Below are 23,081 nucleotides of genomic sequence, written 5' to 3' on the forward strand. Positions count from 1 at the left end.
CATGATCAAAACCCTCGGGGAAAGGAAGATTTGGAAGCTGGCCCACACATAAAGCTGTGCTGTGTGTGTGTGTGTGGAGGCATCTGTGCATATGTGTGCTCCTGGTGCTGGAAGAAATGTTTATGTGGGTTGTAGCAACAATCTCTTCTGACGTGATGTTGTCCATCCGAGACTGCTGGTGTGTAGGTGTGTGCTACCTGTGTCCTAAAAAAATCACAGATGCTTCCAAGATGTTCTCCCTTCTCATTTTGTGTTTTAAAATGTTGACAGATCCAAAAACAACATCCAGCCAAGGCTTCAAAATGTCGCTCCTCTCTCTGCCTCACTTGCTGTTAAAACACTTTATTTGGCAATGAATAAATATTTCTCCAGTGAGACTCTCATCAAAACTCAAGAGTACAAAAGCCCAGCTGTTTTACATATCTGAAGTTATGCGAGGATCCGAGCTGCAGGGTTCCTGCATCGCAGCCGAGTCGCCAGAATAAAATGTTGTCATTGTACGTTTCTGCAAACCATGGACACGTTACTTTTGTACATGTCATATGTATGATGTAGTCCAGATTACATGTGTGTGAGGTGAGTTTCTCATCAGAAGGAAAAGGGGAAGGTGTATGGTGTGACACCTCGGTGAGACCTCTGCCAAGCAGCTGACAGCAGCAGACCGCTGTTCGAGACCAACAGAAGCAGGCGTTTTATTACGACAGTTCCCACCATTTCCTGCCGTGCCTGTGACGTCCAAACTGGGTATTTTAAGCCAAAACACGCTGTTTTCCCAAAACTTACCAAGTGGTTTTTGTGCCTAAACCTAACCACACACTGACCACAGTGTTGTCACAGCATAAAATTCAAGACTGAAGCATCAAGAAACGTTAAGTTTCAATATATCAGCTGCATATGAAACATAAAAATGTAACACATCTGTGGTTTGCAGAAAAGCGCAATGCCAGCATTTCCAGTGTGCCACACTGGGTTAAAAGCAGAGAATGTATTCACAACATAAAGCACAAAGACTTACCATAACTCCACACGTCACTCTGGTGTGTGTACGTTCTGTTCAGGATAGATTCAAGAGCCATCCATTTTATTGGCACCTGTGGAACAAAACAGCAGTAATGTAATCATCTCCAAATGTTACAGCAACTTTCAAATATACCTGTAATTTTACACTTCACATGATATATGTTTGAATATATCTGGACAATAAGCTTGACTGGAACACAGAAGATATTTTCTTGTGATGAATACAGCACCGTGCTTCATCAGACGGTTTTTGCTGGCAAGATTTTACATGCCTATGTTTGCTGAGGGTGTTTTGCAAGAGGGAGGAAGAGAAGGTTAATTAGCTCATTGAAACAGCAGCCTCATCTGTATACTTGCCAATGGACTCTGAACAGCAATGTCTATAATAGTCTGTTAAAAGCAGTAATAACTTAATTTGTACCTTGATATCATCTAGTCAAATTTGGCACTTTGTTAAATTAAAGTCCCTCACTCTCTTTGCCACATGCAGAATATAATGTAACTGCACTGTCATCTAGTGGTGCACATTTGCATTAGTCAAGCATACAGAAAACCACAAGCTCATGTAAATGTTTCTGGTGCAGATATGAATTTTAAAGAGCTGGACATCTGCCCCTCTGTCGAGGACAAGGAATGAAATCTCTGGATGGAAAATGATCATTGTATTAAATCATCAGTCAAAACTATTATGTCATCAGTTTGGGAAAAATATACTACGGATGTAACGAGGTTGTGACATCATAAAGAGGTAATACGCCATTGGCAAGGATATTCTACCACAGTATGGGATTTATGACAAAGTTAAAGGGACAGTTCACCCCAAAATACAAAACAGATATTTTTCCTTTTACTTGTAGTGCTGCTTATCAGTCTAGATAGTTTGGGTGTGAGTTGCAGAGTGTTGGAGTTATCAGCCGTAGAGATGTCTGCCTTCCCTCAAATATAATGGAACTAGATGGCACTCGGCTTGTGGTGGTCAAAGCGCCAAAAAATGCATTTGAATTCAATTACTCAAGATGGTGGAGCTCATGACAGTGCAAGATGTAACAATTAGTGGCGTCCTCCTTGACTGAGACGTTAGCTAGCTCAGGTGAGCTACCGTAAGCCTCTCATCCATGAGTGGATGCACGTTTCTGTCTGCACGGTGATACGGTTGGCAGATGTAGTTTGGTAGAAGGAAAACAGTTTCTACATGAAACTGGTTTCAGCAAGTTCTGTGGATTATCTTGAGTAACTGGGTTATGATTTCTGGAAAGAGACATTGCTGTTGAATTTTTCAAATGTATTTTTTGGCGCTTTGAGCACCACAAGCTGAGTGCCATCTAGTTCCATTATATTTGAGAGAAGGCAGACATCTCTATAGTGACACCAGAACAATCTAGACTGATAAACAGCACTACAGTTAAGAGGAAAAACATGCAATATTGATTTTGTCCCTTTAAGAAAAAGAACACAAATGCTTACAACTATCATATTGTGGAAAATATTACACTACTGTGTATTAAAGAAAGAGTAAAGGTCACCCTGCGAGTAAACATGAGCGCTACACATTTTTCTGTGAGGAAAATAGTGCTTTCAGTTGCACAAAGAAATGTTGATAAGAGACGGGACTTATCTGATTTGTCATTTTTCTTCTCTCTGACAGAACTATTTATACTCATTACATAAGATAGAATCTGGAGCAAAGCTACAAATGCAAAATCTTTCCGAACATGGAGCAAATTCATTCATCTACAGGAAGTCGTTTGTCTAACAACACTCAAGTTGTAACAAGCTATAAATGCACAAGTGAGGCTGCTCTTAGGCCTATTTGTGTGCAGAAACAACTGATGGCTGTGAAACTAAAGACTGAATTTAATTTGTAGGGCGAAAAAAAATTATTTTAACTTATTTTATCTTTCTGAAACATTCATAAAAGACAGACCGGGACCTGCTGTCTGTAGACTACTTTAATCTCCAACCCACCTTTCCTCCATCGGCGTGGTACTCTTTCTCATCTGCATTGAGGAGTTTTGCCAGACCAAAGTCAGTGATCTTGACATGTTGAGGAGTCTTCACCAGGACGTTTCTCGCTGCCAAGTCACGGTGCACTAAGTGGCGTTCCTCCAGGTAGTTCATACCCTTTTGTCAAACAAACGATGAAGAACAAGTTTTTACATAAGTGCAGTGCTCTTTCTCACAAGCTGTCTGATACAGCTGGATTCTGCGGTGTCAGAACACGGAACCGCCGCTTGATCAGACACGATCAAAGATCTAAAAATGCTTTCATGCTACACTTGTCATCATGGCCTATTTCCCAGAGTCAAAACTAAACGTGGTGAAACTGCCTTTAGCTTCTATGCTGCTCAAATGTGGAACAAAGTGCAAGAACAGCTGAGACTTGAAACAACAGACTACTGCAGGGATGAGTCCTAAAATGTGGAAACAAATGAGCATTTTGTACATCTTGTCAATTTGGTTAGATTCCTAAAATAAGGTCTGTGGTTAACACAAGCTTAAGAGATTTTCACCTTTTGCTCCACAACACAAAATATGTCAGTAAATCCCCCACTCCCGAATTTTGAAGCTTCAACATGTCTTTAAAAAGGCAGTTGCTAACAAGTGGCTAAATGAGACTACAGAACAACAGTACACTTTACAGCCTCACTGTGCCGGTGACATCAAAGTCATGAGAACAAGGTATAGTTACTTTATAGCAGGAGTGTCAAACTCATTTTAGTTCAGGGGCCACATGCAGCCTAACTTGATCTCAAGTGGGCCGGACCAGTAAAACCATTGCGTAATAACCTCTAAACAATTTACGTACAATGTGAAAACATTCATCCATTTACAAAACAAATGACGAACAGCCCGTGCCTCAGCAGCAGGGCTCCACTGATATTGTTTTAAGACAAAAGTCTGATACAGATTATTTTGTACTGGAGCTGCTGGTTGACGATATTTTGCACAATGTTCAGTATCTTTAAATATGAACACAGACACGTTTCACTGTTATTTCAGAGAGTTTCTGGTCAGAGTGGAGAAGCCTCTGAGGCAGCATTTTACACTAAGTATCTAATATCTCTTAACTGTTTCTCCTGAAACCTCTCAGCCTTCACAAGAGCATCAACATTTAGAGCCCGTCCCAATACCCCCCCTTAGCCCTACCCCTTGGCCCTACCCCTACATTTGTGCGTTCCCATGAGGGGTAGTGGTGTCCCAATTCCTTTTTGCGTGTAGGGGTAGGGGGCATAATGAGGGGTAGTGGGTATGAAACTAGCCCTTCGGAGCGAGGGATTTCAGATGCTGACTTGCCAGCGAAGGGTAGACGTCGCCATGGCTACCACCGAGCAAGAGACGGGGAAAAAGTTCATACATTGCTAACGTTACCGTTGTCAGGTTGCTTGTTAGCTAGCTAGCTAGCTCACACTATCTGGCGTCTGTCATCTGTCCTGTTCTGTGAAATTGTCAGATTTTTCACATTACGATAACACGCCAGCTAGTATAACTATGCTGCCTCGTAATGTTAGCTGGTTAGCTAGCTAGCAGAAGTCCCCTGTCGTCTGTCGTTCATCAAACGAAGCATGATGAATGTGGCAAACGCAATCGGTAGGATGAACTCAACTGGAGACTCCATTGTAGATGCCGGTTGGAAATGTAGATGGCTCACAGCTTCCTGTTTAAAATAGTTACGTATGCATGAATGTAACCGACGCGGTGACGTAGTGAGTGGTGTCCCAATTCCTAGGGAAAGAATTCAACCCCTACCCCTCGTTGATTCATTTCGAGGGCCAAGGGGTAGTGGACAAGGGGGGGTATTGGGATTGGGCCTAAGTGTGCGAAGTCATCTAGTGGGCACTATTGGACCCTTGAGCGGGCCAGTTCTGGCCCCCGGGCCATATGTTTTACACCCCTAGTTTATAGCCTAGCATTAGATTTGTATCTCAAGCAACTGCATTTATGCTTCAAAAAATATAAAAGTGATGTTTTTGAGAAGATTATCTTGCTGAACAAAATGTGTTAGCATCATAAACTTTTGTCTCCCACAGACCTTATTTTCTGCAATACTCCAAAATCCAGTGGAAAAATAACATCATGGCTATTTGTCGAGGGAACTGGGACAATGCTAACTTCTTGGTCGGCCTACAAAGAAAATCATCTCTGCAGCACTCTATGCCGACTCCATCCTGTGTCGCTGTATGAATAAATTTGTCTAGCATAAACAGTCATGCCATTCAGCTACATTTCTCAGCAGTTATAAGCAGCACGTACTGTTCTGTCTAGCAGTTGCAAAACAACTTGATGTGATCTGCAGAAATGCTCAGTAGCCTTTGTTTTGATCACATGCCCTGTATAACTTAAAAAACAGACACACACAAACTTGAGATAAACATTATAGTTGCTGCAGGCAAACAACATTGAAACCTTAATCCAGCCCCACGCAGGTCGCACCTATTGAACAGACAACACCGTGTAACTTGATGCCTTTTATGAGGTTCCTTTCTTACCTTGGCTATCTGCACACACCAGTTGAGCAGGTACTGGGAGCCGATATTGTCCTTGTTCTCTTTGACATAGTCCAGCAGGCAGCCGTAGGGCATCAGCTGGGTGACGAGCTGCACTGTGGACGTCAGGCAGATGCCGAGCAGACGACACACATGGGGGTGTTCCACGCTGGCCATCACATAAGCCTCCTGTGGCGTGCGTGTACACATAGGAAAAAAAAGTCATTTAATGTTTTATATTATGTTGAGGCAGTCAGATGTTACAAACAACAAGACAACACCCTTATCTAGTGTATAGAGAAAAAAAGCTATTCTTATTAATGGTGCAAAGACAAAAATAGAACAGAACTGAACAAATGCTGGTGCATGAGTCCACACTTATCCTGGAAACTGATAGCTCGAGAAACATGACATTTGTGGAAATATCCAGTGTTGGGGGATAAGTTTCTTAGCAGCAGTCATACCCAGCCAAGCATATTTTATGCGGCTCAGCTGAGAGTGGAAACTCTCAGTCGTCAAAACAGAAAAGCGACTTAAAGAAAAAATGATGGGGATAATCCACACTGGCCACCAACTGCAGGCTTCCAGCAGGGAGACCCGTGCAAACAGCACTTCAAACTGAGCTTTCCTGAGTAGATTTCCTGCCGTGAGTACATTAATTGTACCCCACACGACTATTACAGCATCAACACAGTGTGGTAAAAAAAACACTCAATTGTTAGGAGCTTTGTAATTTTGACAGCCTGATGAGGAAGAGGCTTTAAAGCACATTTAAAAACAAGCCTATGCCCTCAAGTCATGAAGTTCAGAGGACATGCATGTCCACCACGACTTCCAGATGTACAATGACTGAGCAACACAACCGCAAAAATCACAGGATCTAACATGCACATTCAGCCGTTTGCATAATGCTTTTTGAACAGGCTGCTTCCTCAGTGCGGCTACAGGACTGCATTCCTTTCCAGAACACCTCAGCCTTGGATTACAAACCAACGCCCACGCAAAGCCCTCCAATGAATTAATCCCATTTCCTACAGCTCCATAAGAGGGTCAACAGCGTAGAACCATGACACGTTCTCCATTACAAGGAAAATAAGTAGTCATTAGTTTCAAATCAGGTTGCATGCACTATAAATTACAGGATACGTTACAGTTAACCTGACATCTGGAAAGCAATAATTGTCACTCACTTTGTGCAATGCACTGAGGTACGCCTGAGCTGTGTTAATCCAGTCAAAATATTGTGATAGTTACAACCAAATGTGCACAGAGATTTTCAACTTTTGGTAGCAGACACTTGACTGAAGTAGTCTGGGAAATAACATGTCAAATGAATGGCTTATTTTAGTTCTGACTCAGTTTTACAGTAAACCTAGAGTCTAAAAATGTGCCACATGAATCAGTGAACCTACGTCCAAGATCTCTTTGTTTGCTTTTGGCGATGTGGCCTCCCTCAAAACCTTGATGGCGACTGGGATCTTCACATCCTCTCCCTCTGGAACCCACAGGCCCTGTGTGGACACAAGTTTGTTATTTCGCATGCTTTAATTACACCTGAATCATCGAGTGAACACAAGTGCACACATGAAAATGTACAGTACAATTATATATGCTGACATGTATGTACTGCATGAACGCAACCCTGCCTCCAAACACTTTGTTCTATACGTGAGGACCTTTAGCCTTAGTCCCCCCTAAACCCAGTGGTGGACATAAAATAAGTGAGTAGATTCACTCAAGTGCTTCATTTAAGCACAATTTTGAGGCACTTGTACTTCCATGTATGCCACTCTTGTACTTCATTTCAAAGAGTAATATTACTTTTTTATCCCACTTCATCTAGATGACTGCTGTGTACATCAGCAGTAACAATCATGCTGCTTATATCTTTGCATAATAATCATAACCATATAATATAATTTATGAAAGGGATCAAATAAATACTTTTACATTTGATAGTTATGTACATTTTGCTTATACCTTTGCACTTCTGCTTCAGTAAAACTATAACGCAGGACTCTTGCTTAGCAGTTTACAGCATTATATTGGTAGTCTGACAGTGATTCATTTGTAATTTTTTTGTTTTTGTAAATTGTACATCTCTAATAATTTTGTATCACTTCTTAGTCTGGAACTCTTGTTCAATTATTTGCTTTTATCCTTTTCTTTTATGTATGATTGTTAGTAATTAATAGGGGAGGTATATTCATAAGCCAGTTTTGGCTTCTAACCTCTCCTACACAATGTTTTAACTTTTAATCTCTTTTTTTCCTGTACTTTCTATACATGTATGTGCAAATAAACTAAACTAAACTAATTAAGTATTTCTGTAACCTTACTCTAACCTCAACCCAATGACCAAATCTTTACTTTGAAGCAGCCCTTTGAGCCACTTTCCAAAAATGACCTCGCTATTAAAGGGATAGTGCACCCAAAATGATAATTCAGCCATTATCTACTCACCCATATGCCGAGGGAGGCTCAGGTGAAGTTTCAGAGTCCTCACAACACTTGCAGAGATCCAAGGGGAGAGGAGGTAGCAACACAACCCCACCTAATGGAGGCTGACGGCGCCCCAGATTCAAACGTCCAAAAACACATAATTGAAACCACAAAATATCTCCATACTGCTCGTCCGTAGTGATCCAAGTGTCCTGAAGCCCCGACATGAAAAGTTGTTTGGAAAAACGTCATTTGAACTCTGTTTTTAGCCTCATTGTAGCCTGTAGCTCTAACTGCCTCTCTGTACACTGCGCTCACATGTGTGCGCTTGCGTGAGACCAGCAAAAGCATGTGAACACACATGAACATGGTGCCCATGTCTCATGGTCTCATGCAAGCAAGCACATGTGAGCGCTGTGCACAGAGAGGCAGTCAGAGCTACAGGCTACAATGAGGCTAAAAACAGAGTTCAAATGACGTTTTTCCAAACAGCTTTTTATGTCGGGGCTTCAGGACACTTGGATCACTACGGACGAGCAGTATGGAGATATTTTGTGGTTTCAATTATGTGTTTTTGGACGTTTGAATCTGGGGTGCCGTCAGCCTCCATTAGGTGGAGTTGTGTTGCTACCTCCTCTCCCCTTGGATCTCTGCAAGCGTTGTGAGGACTCTAAAACTTCACCTGAGCCTCCCTCGGCATATGGGTGAGTAGATAATGGCTGAATTATCGTTTTTGGGTGCACTATCCCTTTAAGGTCTAAAACTGAAACTGGTCCTCGCAAAAATATAAATTCAACTTGTTTTTATATATCAAGTGAGAACATTGTGTTGACCTACATTCTCTCTCTGGAGATTTACTTAAAGCAACCCTAAAATAAGCAGTTAACTTTGCAGAGACCTTTTGTCTCCATGTGAAAATAAGTCCCCAGTGTCACTGTGTAAACACACATATATCCCCACGATGAAATGAATACATGCATATATACACACATAAACATAGCACTGAAAGTCAAAGTGGAGTCACTCACGCATGATCTGGCAACTCAAAAATGTGTCTTTTAATTGAAAAATTGACAACAGATGTAGATGAGCCAAATCACTAACGGGTGTTAGTTGTGTAAACTTGGCACATGCAGTTCTCCTTAACTCCAGCTCCAATAAAGCTTAGCGCTGGATGGGAATTTTGACAGCAAGGTGTTTTGAGACAAACCTGCTCCATGTTATTACCTTGTAAACGGTACCAAAAGCTCCTGATCCCAGCACTTTGATTTTCTTAAATTCAGGTTCCTTCAGGATCCGCAGCAGAGCCTGGTTTGGAGCCTCGCCACTTGGAGTCAGAGGTTCAACCAACTGGAATAGAAGGACTCAATATTTCACACACTGTCTCACAAACAGCACTAGTGATTCTTTAAAAAGAAATCATACAAAAAAGTAAAAAAAAAACTTTCATATAGCAGACTTCTATCTCTGTAGATAACCCCCCAACATCTCAAAAACATCTTCTGTCCACATCTCGAAGTGTGGTGACTCAGCTCCCTTTGTCGTACCTCTCTCTCTTGGAGAAGTCGACGCATGGTTCTCTTCCTCTTGATGTGGCGTCGGCGCAGCAACACAAACACAGACAGGCCAGCAATAAGAACGGCCAGCAGACCCCCGACTACACCAGCCGCAATCATGGAAAGGCCAGAGGGGCTGAAAGACAGGTGGGAGCTCATTTAAGAGTGCAGATGGAAAACAGAGCACATTTACAGATCCAGTAAACAAGGAGAGATGAGATTAGACTGTGGAACTTTGGCGAAGTCAGTGTGTACTTCAGCATCAGTGATTAGTGAAGCTGTGTTTACTCACCCTTTACCTTGGCAACCTTCAAGACCAGGACCCATGCAACTGTAAAGAAAGCAATGCAAAGAATCTGATGTAAAGATACCATCACTTTAATTTCACACTGAAAATTCACCAACTCATCAAAAGTCATTTTTCATACCATGAAGTCAAAGTTCTCTGTAATTTGCTACCAGATTAATGCCTAATTTATACATATGCAGAAAAGCTGAGCAGGGCCACAGAGATGCTTGCATCGAGCTGCAGAGACACGCCGTGCACTTGCAGAAAAACGTGTAAAATGTGCGCCCGGCACCACAGATGCTACGGAAGTTTGACTGAAAACAGTACAGAAGACATGCACATCCCAGCGTCCAATGGCGTGGGTGCTGTACCAAAGAGGCAACTGGCAAAGTAGACAACAAATAAGTCTGCACACCAAGCAGCTCCTGCTCAGAAAGATTTTAATACAGAGTGATGTTTCGAACCCACAGCTCTTTCTCTGACCTCTGATATATGACAGAAATTCGCCATCTTAAATACACCACACCTGTTGCCCATATTCAGTATAAAAATAAACCAAGGAAATATATATATATATCTATGTACAACAGTATCTTACCAGAGCTACTTTTGATATATAAATATATAAGGAGAAAATACTAGCATGAACATATTTTATACCCCAGAAACATATGATAAAATTACAAAATGATTGAGTTAAGTGGCTGTCATACATACAGAGACAGAGACATCCATTTTGAATTTTTTGAAAAACACTTCAAATGGATCTCTTCCTAGGAAGTTTGAGCGATCTGCATGAAACTGGGTGAACATAATCTAGGGACCAATATCTAAAGTTCCTAAAACTGAGCTTCTATAAGGCAATGAATATTGCGGAGGGCGTGGCTCATCACATAAAGGTGTAGAACATCTCAAGGGTTTCACCCATCACCACGCAACTTTGTAGGCATATGACCACACATAATCTGAGGGGACCCCTTCCAGATTTATAATTAGAGAATTACAAACCTGGTCTAATGCTCAAATTGCTCACTGAGGCCTTAAGGGGCCAAAGTGCTCAATGTATGTATCCAGAGCAGTTCACGTTTAAGGCTCAGGCACTATGGGTATTTAAGATGGCAACTTCCTGTCATTTATCAGAAGTCAGAGGGAGAGCCGTGGGCTCGAAACATCACTCTGCATTAAAATATTTCTTAACAGGAACTGCTTGGTGTGTGGACTTATTCGTTTTCTACTTTTGCAGAACTCTGATTGGATATCAGAACCGGGAGGAGGGCGTTCTGGACAGTCCTGGTCCCAACACGCATGTGTGAAATTTCATCCCACATGCACCAGCCTGCACAGCACACATAGGTGCACGGCAACAGAAGTATAGACTGCGCATAAAAGCCTTGAATGCCTCAATCACAGGGGTCCGTAGGGATGTGTTCAGTTCTATGTGGTTCAATGACGTAATCCTGAAAAACTAGACTAGTGAAAAATAAGAGTGGAAATACTTCATCATATTTTTCCTCAGAAAAAGTTGCACAAGACGACTACAAAAGCCCGTCCACACAGGCGTGGTGTCCTGAACCACAGCACCCATCAGTACATCAACCAGCCAGCACCATGACTGAATGTTGGTCATCAATCAATGTGAACATTAGGTCTCACTCAAAGTTATATTTGTTCTGTTTTATAACGCAGTGCAACCCTCTGTTTGTTGAATAATAAAATGAATGGGAACCAGTGGCAAAAGGTTCCAGATATCTAGAACATGATGATGTTCTCTGGAAGAAGAGTAATAAAAGTAATAATATATCAAGTTTAAGTGAATGGATAAAGATGACACATTGCTGGTATTTTCCTTTAATCTTAGTCCACAACATCTCTCCTAAATTGTCTGATTTCATCATTAATCTCAGCAAATATTGCCTCATGTCAAAGCCGACCTCTCTCTCCCCAATCTGTGCCAACTCCACCACAGCTGACCCCCCTGCCTTGCTGCATCAACATTACGACAGACAAATGTTTGCAACACAGAGAAACACAGTGCCGGTTCTCAGGTCAGGCGAACAATGCTTTTACCCTCGAGTGCAGTTTTTGTGGCAGGGCTTGCACACTTGCATCGTATCTGCGTATTTCCACACCAGCGTGTCGTCCTCGCCTGGCACACCTTGAGGACACCGGGACACACAGAACAGGCCGTCTTGGAAGTTGGCACACTTAGTACAGTTTCCAGGTCCCTGAAAGGAAAAGAAAAAAAACCGCATGATGTTTACAACACTCTTGAGAGGTGTAGTAAATATTATGTAAACTGCCCTGTCTCATAATAATAATTTGTCAAAGCAAGCTGCGTCCATCTTCCACATAAAGTTGCAAATGTTTGGCAATGAAAACCCACCTAGAAATGTTTAGTTTAGGCCAGTACAGCTCTGTTGTTTGAGAGACTTACTGCAACAAAGTGCTGCAATGTGATACTTTCTTTCAACCCATCGACTTGTATTTTCAATAATGATACCCTACATTCCAAGAGTTGCTTTCAACAACCCTGAAAAGGGGCGTGAGCGTGTTGTTTTCAGTCAAAGATGGGATTATGAGCGCATAAAAGTAGACTGTGCGCCAACTACGCAGCCACACCCTTCATCCAAAGCACAACATGTCTTGTGGCTGCACTGCATTATGGTCTAATAAGGCTGCTGTTGATGGAGAAATTGGTAGCGCTAACATTTCTGCAACACATCTCAAGCTGCGTAATTGTTCCTTTGTGGTGCTCTGGAGTGACTGACACAAAAACATGACTTTTAATTATCAGACTCATAAATAATGTCCACAAAGCTGTTCAACAGTAGTTCAAGTGATTTTTCGTCTTTGTTATGTTTGTGATAATAGCTCAGTTGTTGTGACACACATACAGGCGCACTGCAGGTTGCGGTCCCATTCATGCGTTGACACTCGGGGTGACACTCCACGCAGGTTTTATTCACGACAGTCTCCCGCAGCTCCCTGCAAAGACAATAACAAAGCTGACAGACTCCCACCGCAGGCGCGCCTCATTTCAAACAGGTACATGTGAAGTGAAATTCTTGATCCCTTTTTTGAGGGCACAAGTTAAATTGTAAGCACGTCGAGATTCAATGTTTGACTGCAAAGATAAACAGATGTGAGTGAATGTGCCATTTCAGCTGCAGTGTTTGTCTTATATCTGCTGGGGTTTAGCTTTAAAAGACCTTGGATCGTATTTGGTCTTTGAATTGATTCAATAACAAATCCCCAAACTCATCTAATGTCATAGTCTGGAAATGCTCGTGGTCTGAAAATAGACTTTGAGGGAGTTAACTGTAGAGCACACAAATCTGATGTTTAGACTGTTTGTTTGTCTAAAATAGGGAGCACCGCATTTCAGAGCTTAAAAAGGCATTAAAACCCAGATTTCTCCCTTACCCCTCCAGGATGTTGCAGGAGTCAACACAGCTCCCATCACGGCTGTAGTCACGGCAGGCGAAACACATGTCCGGGCCAGGGCCCCAGCAGCTGTCCGTGGAACACTTCCTGTCACAAGTGTTGTTCCTCAGGGCTGAAAACAAACATACAATCTCAAGAGAAGATCTTTCCCACATCATTATCCAATTTTGAAATAAGATCCCATTAATTAAATCTGGCTTGTGCATTGCGTAATCTGTGGTTAGAACACAAAACACAGAAAGGATCTGAGTGAATTCACACTTACCACATGTGGCAGCATCAGCATTTTCCTCTATGGTAGCACTCTGGCTTTTTGATTTGAAGAGGCCCTTCCAGTGGCTTTTGTCAGTGTAGCACAGGTTCGGGTTCTTCATGATGACCACATCTCCATCGCTGATTTCTCTCAGGGAGCGGAGGCCCAAGTAGCTGATGCCGAGCTGAGCCATCATCAAACTGCGGCTACCACTATCAAAGAGAGAAAGGTGCAACAGGAAAAGATGAAGAAAAAAAGGCACGCTTTAATAACAGTCTTGAGTAATCCTCAGCTCTCGAACAACAAATCCATTTCTTGTGATTCAGCGGTTGTGAATCCACAGGGGGTCTTTACAAGGAACATACCGTTTAGTTCGTCCTCGAACGATCTCCAGATTCTCGAAAGGACTGAGTGAGCTCAGGCTCTCTGGCCACATCTGAATCAACAAGTATCCTAAAGCAACAAATGGGTTGTTAATTGTGAAACTCTTCAATGTGAATTTAGTGTGTCATGCATTACTCAGGTCTTATGCAGTCTTACCAGTAATTTCCTTGACTGTCTTAAACACCTCAAGCTGGGCAGGCTCCATCTTTGGTGTTTTGGTATACGGATCCCTACAAATAAAGTTGGCAAAGGTGCCCGGTTATCCGTTGCAGTTGATGTAATTGATATGCACAGACATAAAGGCTGTAATGTTTTTAAAAGGATAGTTTGGATCTTTTAAAGTGGAGTCGTATGAGGCAATTATCCAGTGTAATACAGCAGATGGTGATCGGCACAGGCAGTAAATCGAAACCGAAGCTAAGCAATGTACTGTTGTAGATGGGGGAAGCAGAAAAATGTATTTTAGCCACCTAAAAAAAATCTATAACAGTCCAAACTGAGAATGTTTTCACCTAAACCTTTAAAGCACCAAAGTCACACAATAACACAAACAAACTAACTGATCGAAACAGCGGCAGACCGGCAGCTTCTGTCTTCAGTGATGTTAAATTACCGGTTTTCTCAATGGATTTGAAGAAAGCGATATATCGGCTTTAGTTTCCCTGAGGAAACCACTGTCTGACAGCAAGGTAAAGCAGTGAAAATACTCTCAATATTGCATATATTTAAAGTGATATTGATTTTTTTTAGGCGGGACTTTTTTATGAGGCTAAAATACGTTCTGCTGCTACCTGTCCACAACAGTACACTGCTTCTCCTAACTGGGGGTGTGCCGATCGCCATCTACTGTATATAATACACTAACTATGGATAATTACCTCATACAATCCCACTTCAAGAACTCCGAACTACCCCTTTACTGCCCTTAACTTACCCATGAATCGATGTGCGGATGATAGCAATGTTCCCATTGATTTTCGTGCAGTTTTTGAAAGAGTCAATGTTGGTGGCATTGACAGACAGAGTGTGAGTCAGGTTTCCTGATCCAAGTCCATCACACACTGTAAACAATTAAGAAGACAAATCAGCACAGAAACTGTTTGAAAGCTGTTGACTATACTCTAGTTTTCGTATTAGCAAGGTATTTTAGAGAGGGCAAACTGTGTTAGCCACTGTGTTAGAAACCACAGACTACTAATTATTATCAGCAATATGGGAAGTATCAAAAATAAAAATATTAATTTATATTAATTTGTTATATCATTATGTATTACAGTATTGCATTATTGGTGATGCATTCACATGAGAGTAGTGTTAGCATGAAGCAGACAAGGGGGAAAGTCACACATCTGCAAGTCACAAGCAAGCCTCAAGTCTTTACCTTCAAGTCTCAAGTTAGTTGTGGTGAGAATCAAGCAAGTCAAGTCCCTGCTATAAGTCAAGCAAGTCAAGTCGAGTCATTGCTCAGGTCAAGCAAGTCACAAGTCAAGTCATATGTCACATACAGCAAACATCTCCTCACGATCCTCTAGCTACACGTCCTCTGAATATGCTGGGAAAAAGTCTGGTCTCTGTAGGCAGCCCAGGCTCCGCAAATGGCAACAAAAACTTTGGGTCCAGGCTGCACCAACCAGCCAGCGCGAGACCAGAGAAAGCAAGCACACACACATGAACACGTTTCATCGGATGAACTCAGCTAAATTTTAAAAATCTAATTCATGGTGAAGGGTCATGCATTTTCCACCAGTCACTTCGAAAAGCTCAAGGAAAAATATTTGTGGCTGCAGGGGGGATCAAAATAAAATAAATAAATAAAATAAAAATGAACCAGCCACCCTCCTCCTCTGGAGCCGGGCTTCTCAGTCGCCGGTAAACCGCGTTATCTTGCGGTGGACATAGCGCTCCGCCGTATTCCTGTCTGTGACCCCCGTTCAACCCACAACCGGCAGGATTCGCTTTTCGTTTCTGCTGCTGGTTGAAATCTGTAATCGCACAGCGTGCTCCTGAATGATTTCTTTTGCTCGCACAAAACTATTTTTAGCCGCAAACGCGAGTAAAATGCTCGCACCGTAGAGGTCTGTCAAATGACGTTTTTTCCGAACAACTTTTTATGTCCTTTCGAGTCATCTGTCTCAAGTCAAAGTCAAGTCTCAAGTCATGAATACAAAGTCAAAGTCAAGTCGAGTCTCTTATCAATGTTAGTCAAGCAAGTCTCGAGTCATCATATTTGCGACTCAACTCTGACTCGAGTTAAGGAATGTGACTCGAGTCCCCCATCTCTGGCATGAAGACATCTAGCCTGGCTCTGTCCAAAAGGGAAACACCTCTAAAGCTCACTAGTTAACACCAAATATGTCGTTTGTTCAATCCGTTCAAAAACCGAAGTGTAAACATGACAAGTTATCTTCCCGGCTGCAGGCCGTAGTAGCTAACTTCATATTTACTGGACTGATACTGAGAGTGGGACCAGATCATGAAGCTCAAGTCTGAATAGCATAAAATGGAAGCACTCAGGTACCACTGACTTGTAGTAAAGCACAGTACTAAGTAAATGTCCTCAGCTCTGTTCCACAGCTGCAGACAACACTGTGTGTACGAGTCAGAAATATGTCCCCAGGTTGTACAGTGATAGCTGGACCCCCTACCTTTTGGACACAGTCCGTCACACTTGGCGCACTTCCTGACTCCTCCCTCGTCCACCTCGTATGTGTTCCCACTGCACGTCCGCACACACGCTCCGTGATCAGTAACAACATAGTTATCTGGAATGATTCCAAAATACAAGCTGTTTACTGCACAATCATGCAACATTTACAGGTTGAATAAAATGAAAACATATCTAAATCTTTATGCATTTGCAACCTGTATGAGTTGTACCACAAGTATGACTATAGGTGCATAATGATGCTGTGGGCCTTACAGTATACACTGAGTAACACTGGGACAGACCTGTGTAAGTTAAACTGAGAAAGAACAGTTGTTGCATTAACACGCCCTGAAACTCAATCATTTTCTTTCTGTGTTTCTACAGTTTATAATTAAACCTGGACAAACTGTAACCACTGAATGTGTAACAGCTCTGAAGGACAACCTGGGCACTTGCACAGCATACCACAATGTGAAAAAGCTCATAACCATGCATGATTTGTTTCATATTGGCTGGTGAAGCCTACTAGCTTTACTTTATTTATCTTGACTGTCAAAACAACAGTTACAGTGAATACCATGAATATATCAGTGTCAAGGAAGGTGAAAAGTTTAGTATCAGTAATCGGCTAAAAATATAAAAAAAATAAGCTGTTTATGAGTTCTTACGTGGGCAGCTCTTCACACACGTGGCCCCAAAATTGTACTTTCCATGTGGATTAGGAACCAGCTGGTGCAGGTTGGGGTCATAGCGCATGAGGCCGGGGCAGGAGTCCTTACACACCCCGTCGTCCTGGAAGTCCCGACAGGCCTGCAGCACAAACAACAGTCATCCAGTACACAGGGACCATAACAGAGCCCCACACTAATGATAACACTGCATTCCTCTACAGCCTCGGCTTAATCCTCAGAGCTGGAGAGAGGGAGAGCAGACGCCGATACTCGAGGCACTGCCAAATGAAAGATTTAATCAGCAGTTATTTGTCTCATTGGTACTGAAACCAATAACAATACTTCTGATCATAAAAACAGATGCCGCTAAGTGAGGGCTTTGTTTTGTCGGAGGCTCCTCATCCAGATTTAATGCAGAAATATGAAACATTTAGTGTCATTTCTTGTTCAAGCTCGTCTCCTCCCCACGTCCTTATCATATCATTACTCTTGTCCCCATGTGAAGGTGTCTTTCTCTCACCAGACAGTCGGTGGGCCGCGGTCCTGTGCAGCCCGCAGCACAGTGCTCATTACAACAGTCACTGGGTGAAGGCCCTTTGCATCTCTTTGAGCACTGCTGTGCACAGTTCAGCTTTGTTACTGGAAATGAGGACAGGACAAAGTCAGTGAAGTGACCTGTAGCAAGTTTTTTTAAATTTATTTTTGAGTTTAGGGCCAAATTAAAGGGACAATTCACCCCAAAAATCAAAAATACATATTTTTCCTTTTATCAAGATGGCCTCCAGCTTGTTGAGCTCCAAGTGCAAAGAATAGAAAACTCAACAGCAATATTTCTTTCTAGGAATCATGATCTGGTTACTCAAGATAATCCACATCTTTGTTGTAAGCAGTTGTATTAAGGAACTATTTTCTGTCAACACAACTTCACCCCACCAACTGTATCACCGCGCAGAAGGAAGCATTTATCTACTCATGGACGAGAGGCTTGTGCTTGTAACAGAGCAAGATGTAACATAAATGTCTTCCTCCACGGCTGAGCTGTAATGTTAGCTACCTCAGTGGTGCTAGGTGAGCCAGCAGTAGTTGCACGCTTCCTTCTGCAGGGTGGTATGATTTGAGTTTCTTTAAATGTATTTTTTTGTCACTTTGAGCACCACAAGCCGAGTGCCATCTAGTTACATTGCATTCGAGAGAAGACAGATATATCTGCGGTTGATATCGCCAACACTATCTAGGTTGATACACAGCACTAAAGGTACGACGAAAAATTTGTAATTTTGATGTTGGGCTTAACTGTCACTTTAAAGGCCCTGACACACCAAGCCAACGGTGGACCAAAATCAGGCCGTCGGTGAGCGTCTCTTGCCCCCATAGTTTTTGCGGTCGGCACTTCGGCGTCGGCGTCTTTTTGGCCGATTGAGCATGTTGAATCTGTGGCGGAGCTTGTCGCTGAGAGAGATCACTCTGATTGGCTGTTCAGGTTTTATTTCCTCGCCCCTGTAGCGAGTGAATCTGCCTGTAGTGAAACCGGGGCTAACCGGTGCTTCCTCCTCAGGCTCCACTTCACTCAGCTGCTCACAGACCTGCTGCTTCTTCACACTTTAACCTGAACAACAAACCGGAGCTAGCTGGGAGCGGCTAGCAGAGCGTTAGCCGCAGCATGACCAGAGGGAAGCACAGCCAGTTAGCCTCCGCTAGTCTCTGAGCTAGCCCTGGCTCTCCGTTTGGATCCAACCGGAGCACCGAGCCCTGGTTTGTTATTCAGGTTAAAGTGGGAAGAAGCAGCGGGGTTTATCGGGCAGCTGAGTGAAGTGGAGCCTGCGGAGGAAACACCGGGACTGTCTGGATGTAATAGTCCGTGGAGGTGCTGCGGTGCTCAGCTGCACAGATAGGAAACCCCTCGGCTGACAGGATGTACCACTCTCTCACACCGCTCTCTCTCACGCAGGCGCAGAACGTACGTGCTACTTGGCCGTCGGATGTAGTCTTTGTAGTGTGTTCAAATGCAACTGACACAGGGCGACGTGAGGCGACGTAGACGACGCAACAGTTGGCTTTCGTCGCGGCTAGTTCTTTGATGTCAGTTTGGTGTGTCTGCACCTTAAAACGTACATTATAACATTTTGCATGTTCAAATTATGACAAAAACATTGGAGCACAAATGTTATTTTTTCTCATTTGCTTTTGTCAGGTGCAAATGTAAATTAACAACTAAGTAATATGAATACAAAGACCATCGTGGAGTATGGAAACAAACACATGGCAAACTCTTTTTAGCATTTCACCACACAATACGTGAATATACTGTGCACTAATGATAACATATCAATTAAAAAATATTAGAGATTTTAGCTTTAATACAGAAGAGATTTTGTTTTCCGTGATAAAATGAAATGAGAGCTCACAGATCTGGCAGTTTTCAGGACCAGGTGCCCAGCATGAACCATTGAAGCAGCTTGGGTCACATTTTTTACCTGTGAAAGCAAACCACAAGAAACAAACAGGGCAAAGCGTTTACTTCACACCCTTGAAATTCGTTGACAACACACAAATGCACTGATGTAATCAAAGTGTGTGCGGCCTTTGTCTTCTGCTGTGAGTTGTTTTACTTACAACGTCGAGGACTGTTGGGTAATGGAAGCACCATTTTGGGTTTGCTTTCAGCGTTGACAATGTCATACCACTGTATTGTTTCCACATTGCATGGCTGGTTGGTCCCAAACTTTACACCTCCTTTAAGAATTTCTGAAAAAAAAAAAAAATAAATAAATAAATAAATAAACAACAACTGCTGTGAATAATACTGAGATTTTGTGGTACATTCTGTCACAGAGAGCTGAAGAAATGGAGAGGTGGACTGACCTGTCAGGCTGGTCAGAAGAAGCTCATCGGTGTCCTGACCTGTATGTTTATTATAATTGGTAAGCACAGCGAGGCCATACAGTCCCTCATAGAGCTTATGACCTCGAATGATGCGCAGATTCTGCAGAGGAATCCTGGAGGCTGTGTTGAGGGCGATCAGCACATAGCCGCCCACTTCTTCAATAGACTGTGGAGGGAAAAAAAAACATAAAACCTGGTTGTAAACTGAAGTAGCTGACGTGCAAAGTCAGGGATTGTCCAAGCATTTATATACATTTATACCAACCATATAACTCAATGTAATGAGGGTAAATCATTTGAAATGCATGTATTATAAATGTACTAAATGCTCTACTTGAAATTACTCTTAGTTTCATTGATGGTGTTATATCAAACTCATGGTCAAACCTTTTAGGCCGGGAGCCAGGTCCGGCCCCCGTGATGTTTTCTGCTACCTCTTAATCATTATCATTTCGTGTTAGCCTAAACCCTGGGCCATCACAAGCTGATAACAAGCACCCCTAACTCGGGGCCATTTGGTCTCAGGGGGCCCAAACCTCTTTTTTGGAACATGTGTCTGGCAAATACTAATATGAAGGCAAACAATGGCATAAATAGTCATACAAGTATGAAATTTGGCAAGGACTATCCTGACACAAAGAGAAAAGTAGGAAAATAAGCGCCTGGGGCTTGCTGCCATTTCATTTTAAAATATCACACAACCTTCCCCCAAAAAACAGACAAAAAAAGCCCGTCTGTTTGACACATTTTCACCAAAAATTAGTATTTATCATCACTTTCTTTTTAATATCACTGCTTCACTTTTGCATAGAAAAGTTCCTATTTAAATAAGCTACAATTTGAGTCCAAGTTGACCTTTCTATCTTGAAATGATGACATATGATCAGCTGGTGCAACAGGCTGCTGATGCATAACGATCTTACTATATAATGACGAAAACTCTGCCTGTGTGTCTGTCTGTGTGTGTGTTCCACGTTTTTCTCCTCACTGACTTGGTCAATCCATGTGAAATTTGGCACAGTGGTAGAGGGTCATGGGAGGATGCCAATGAAGCAATATTACATCAATTGGCCAAAGGGGGGCGCTATAGCAACCAACTGAAATGTCAAACTTTGAATGGGCATATCTCATGCCCCGTATGTCGTAGAGACATGAAACTTTGCACAGAGATGCCTCTCCTCATGAGGAACACATTTGCCTCAAGAACCCATAACTTCCGCTTATATAGATTTTCCACCATTTTGAATTTTTTGAAAAACACTTCAAATGGATCTCTTCCTAGGAAGTTTGAGCCATCTGCATGAAACTGGGTGAACATAATCTAGGGACCAATATCTAAAGTTCCCTCTTGGCAAAAGTTGGAAAACTTCCTAAAACTGAGCTTCTATAAGGCAATGAATATTGTGGAGGGCGTGGCTCATCACATAAAGGTGTAGAACATCTCAAGGGTTTCACCCATCACCACGCAACTTTGTAGGCATATGACCACACATAATCTGAGGGGACCCCTCCATTATTGAGCCCATCAAACAAAATGGGGGCGCTAGAGAGCTCATTTCTTATCTAGGCCTAACCGCCATATGGATTTTTACTAAACTTGGTAGATATGTAGAACAGGACGCCTCAAGGTGACTGGAGAAATTTAACTCTAATTGGCAACTGGGTGGCGCTATAACAACAGAAAAATGCTTCAAAATGGCTAAAATGTGACCGATCGCTGTGGCTCCCCCTGTGGACCAATGTTGGTGTTGTTTCTAATGTTTGGTATGACTAAGTCATGGTATGGTATGCTGTACATAATCACGGAAACTGTCAGTGTGTCATTCTGTCAGTCAGTCATTCTGTCTGTCCCACGTTTTTCTACTCACTGACGTGGTCAATCTATGTGAAACTGCACATAGGCATTGAGGACTGGCATAGGTAGAAGGTGACAAAGCCACCAATGGGTATGGACTAGTTGATAATATTGTTTTTACAAATTTACTAAATACAACACTGTCCTTTACTGCCTAGTCTTTAGACTAATATTCAATTATACCATCTTTTTGAATGCAAATATAAATCAAATAATGAAAAGAAAAAAAAAATCAATCCTGACTATTATAAGGACTCCCTAAAAGGATTTTAACCCAGGGGCTCTACCTTATGCCCTACATTACATAGAATGTTGTGTACCTGATGCATGGTCTGATCAGCTCGCACTGGGTCGTCTCGGCACTTCATGAATAAATTAGCAAAACCATAACCTATGACGTTGTTTATCAAATTAATATTTGCCTTTACCCCAAGATTAAACCTACAGGAGACCTCACGCCTAACTGTGATTTAAGACAGAGATCATTTTTTTATGCTGGCATGCCTGCAACTGCAACTTGACTTCCCTGCAGACTTTCTGCAGATAATTTCTCAAATTGACCATCATAATGCTATACTGGAAAATACTGAACCATGCTTAAATATGTTGACATTTAGATGGACTAAATTATGCCCAGTAACAAAAATACTACTCAGAGAGGGGGTCTGTTTTCTGATATTCTGGTAGATGCCCAGCCTAAATGAGCTTCCAAGGTAGACTATCAATTTCCACATACATAGGTGTGAGACTAAATTTACAAATTATGGGAAACATGATTAGTATATTCTGCATGACGTCATACTTGACATGCATCACATAAACTGATCTCATATTGTATGCATGCCTAATTTAGACACTATAGAGAGAGATTTTATCAAACTACAGATGGAAAGTGAGGGGAACAAAATTACATTTTGAAGTGAGGGAGCCATGCCCCCTCCTTACCAGTCTTTAAAACTACTGCATGACATCTGCTGACTGTACGTTATTCTGTGTTTGTGTGTGCAAGCCCGCATGTGAGTGTGTGTGGTCCCCCGTCACATCTGCCCAGTGTTCACAACCTTGTCGTTACAGCTGGGGTTCAAGCAAACCTCCAACCAGAGCGTCACAAACGCACTGAATCATCTGTCACTGTGGACTCGCTCTCCACTGA

The 23,081-nt window shown here is 42.3% G+C and overlaps 1 protein-coding gene across 1 annotated transcript in view; it reads right to left on the bottom strand.

Annotated features, from left to right (window-relative positions):
- egfra (epidermal growth factor receptor a (erythroblastic leukemia viral (v-erb-b) oncogene homolog, avian)) overlaps positions 1-23,081 on the bottom strand; it is a 62,197-nt gene that overhangs the window by 10,245 nt on the left and 28,871 nt on the right. The window contains exons 3-22 of the mRNA XM_049598473.1: positions 20,053-20,239; positions 19,804-19,935; positions 19,596-19,664; positions 17,711-17,829; positions 17,188-17,329; positions 16,518-16,634; positions 14,807-14,933; positions 14,029-14,102; positions 13,854-13,941; positions 13,501-13,700; positions 13,215-13,347; positions 12,686-12,776; positions 11,859-12,016; positions 9,795-9,833; positions 9,494-9,638; positions 9,174-9,296; positions 6,917-7,015; positions 5,508-5,693; positions 2,986-3,141; positions 1,016-1,091 (exon numbers count right to left, since the gene is read on the bottom strand). Coding sequence (XP_049454430.1) covers positions 1,016-1,091; positions 2,986-3,141; positions 5,508-5,693; positions 6,917-7,015; positions 9,174-9,296; positions 9,494-9,638; positions 9,795-9,833; positions 11,859-12,016; positions 12,686-12,776; positions 13,215-13,347; positions 13,501-13,700; positions 13,854-13,941; positions 14,029-14,102; positions 14,807-14,933; positions 16,518-16,634; positions 17,188-17,329; positions 17,711-17,829; positions 19,596-19,664; positions 19,804-19,935; positions 20,053-20,239 — 2,461 coding nt within the window. The remainder of the gene's footprint in view (positions 1-1,015; positions 1,092-2,985; positions 3,142-5,507; positions 5,694-6,916; positions 7,016-9,173; positions 9,297-9,493; positions 9,639-9,794; positions 9,834-11,858; positions 12,017-12,685; positions 12,777-13,214; positions 13,348-13,500; positions 13,701-13,853; positions 13,942-14,028; positions 14,103-14,806; positions 14,934-16,517; positions 16,635-17,187; positions 17,330-17,710; positions 17,830-19,595; positions 19,665-19,803; positions 19,936-20,052; positions 20,240-23,081) is intronic.

Source organism: Epinephelus fuscoguttatus, linkage group LG15 (genome assembly GCF_011397635.1).
Source record: "Epinephelus fuscoguttatus linkage group LG15, E.fuscoguttatus.final_Chr_v1".
In the NCBI taxonomy this organism is placed as follows: Eukaryota; Metazoa; Chordata; class Actinopteri; order Perciformes; family Serranidae; genus Epinephelus; species Epinephelus fuscoguttatus.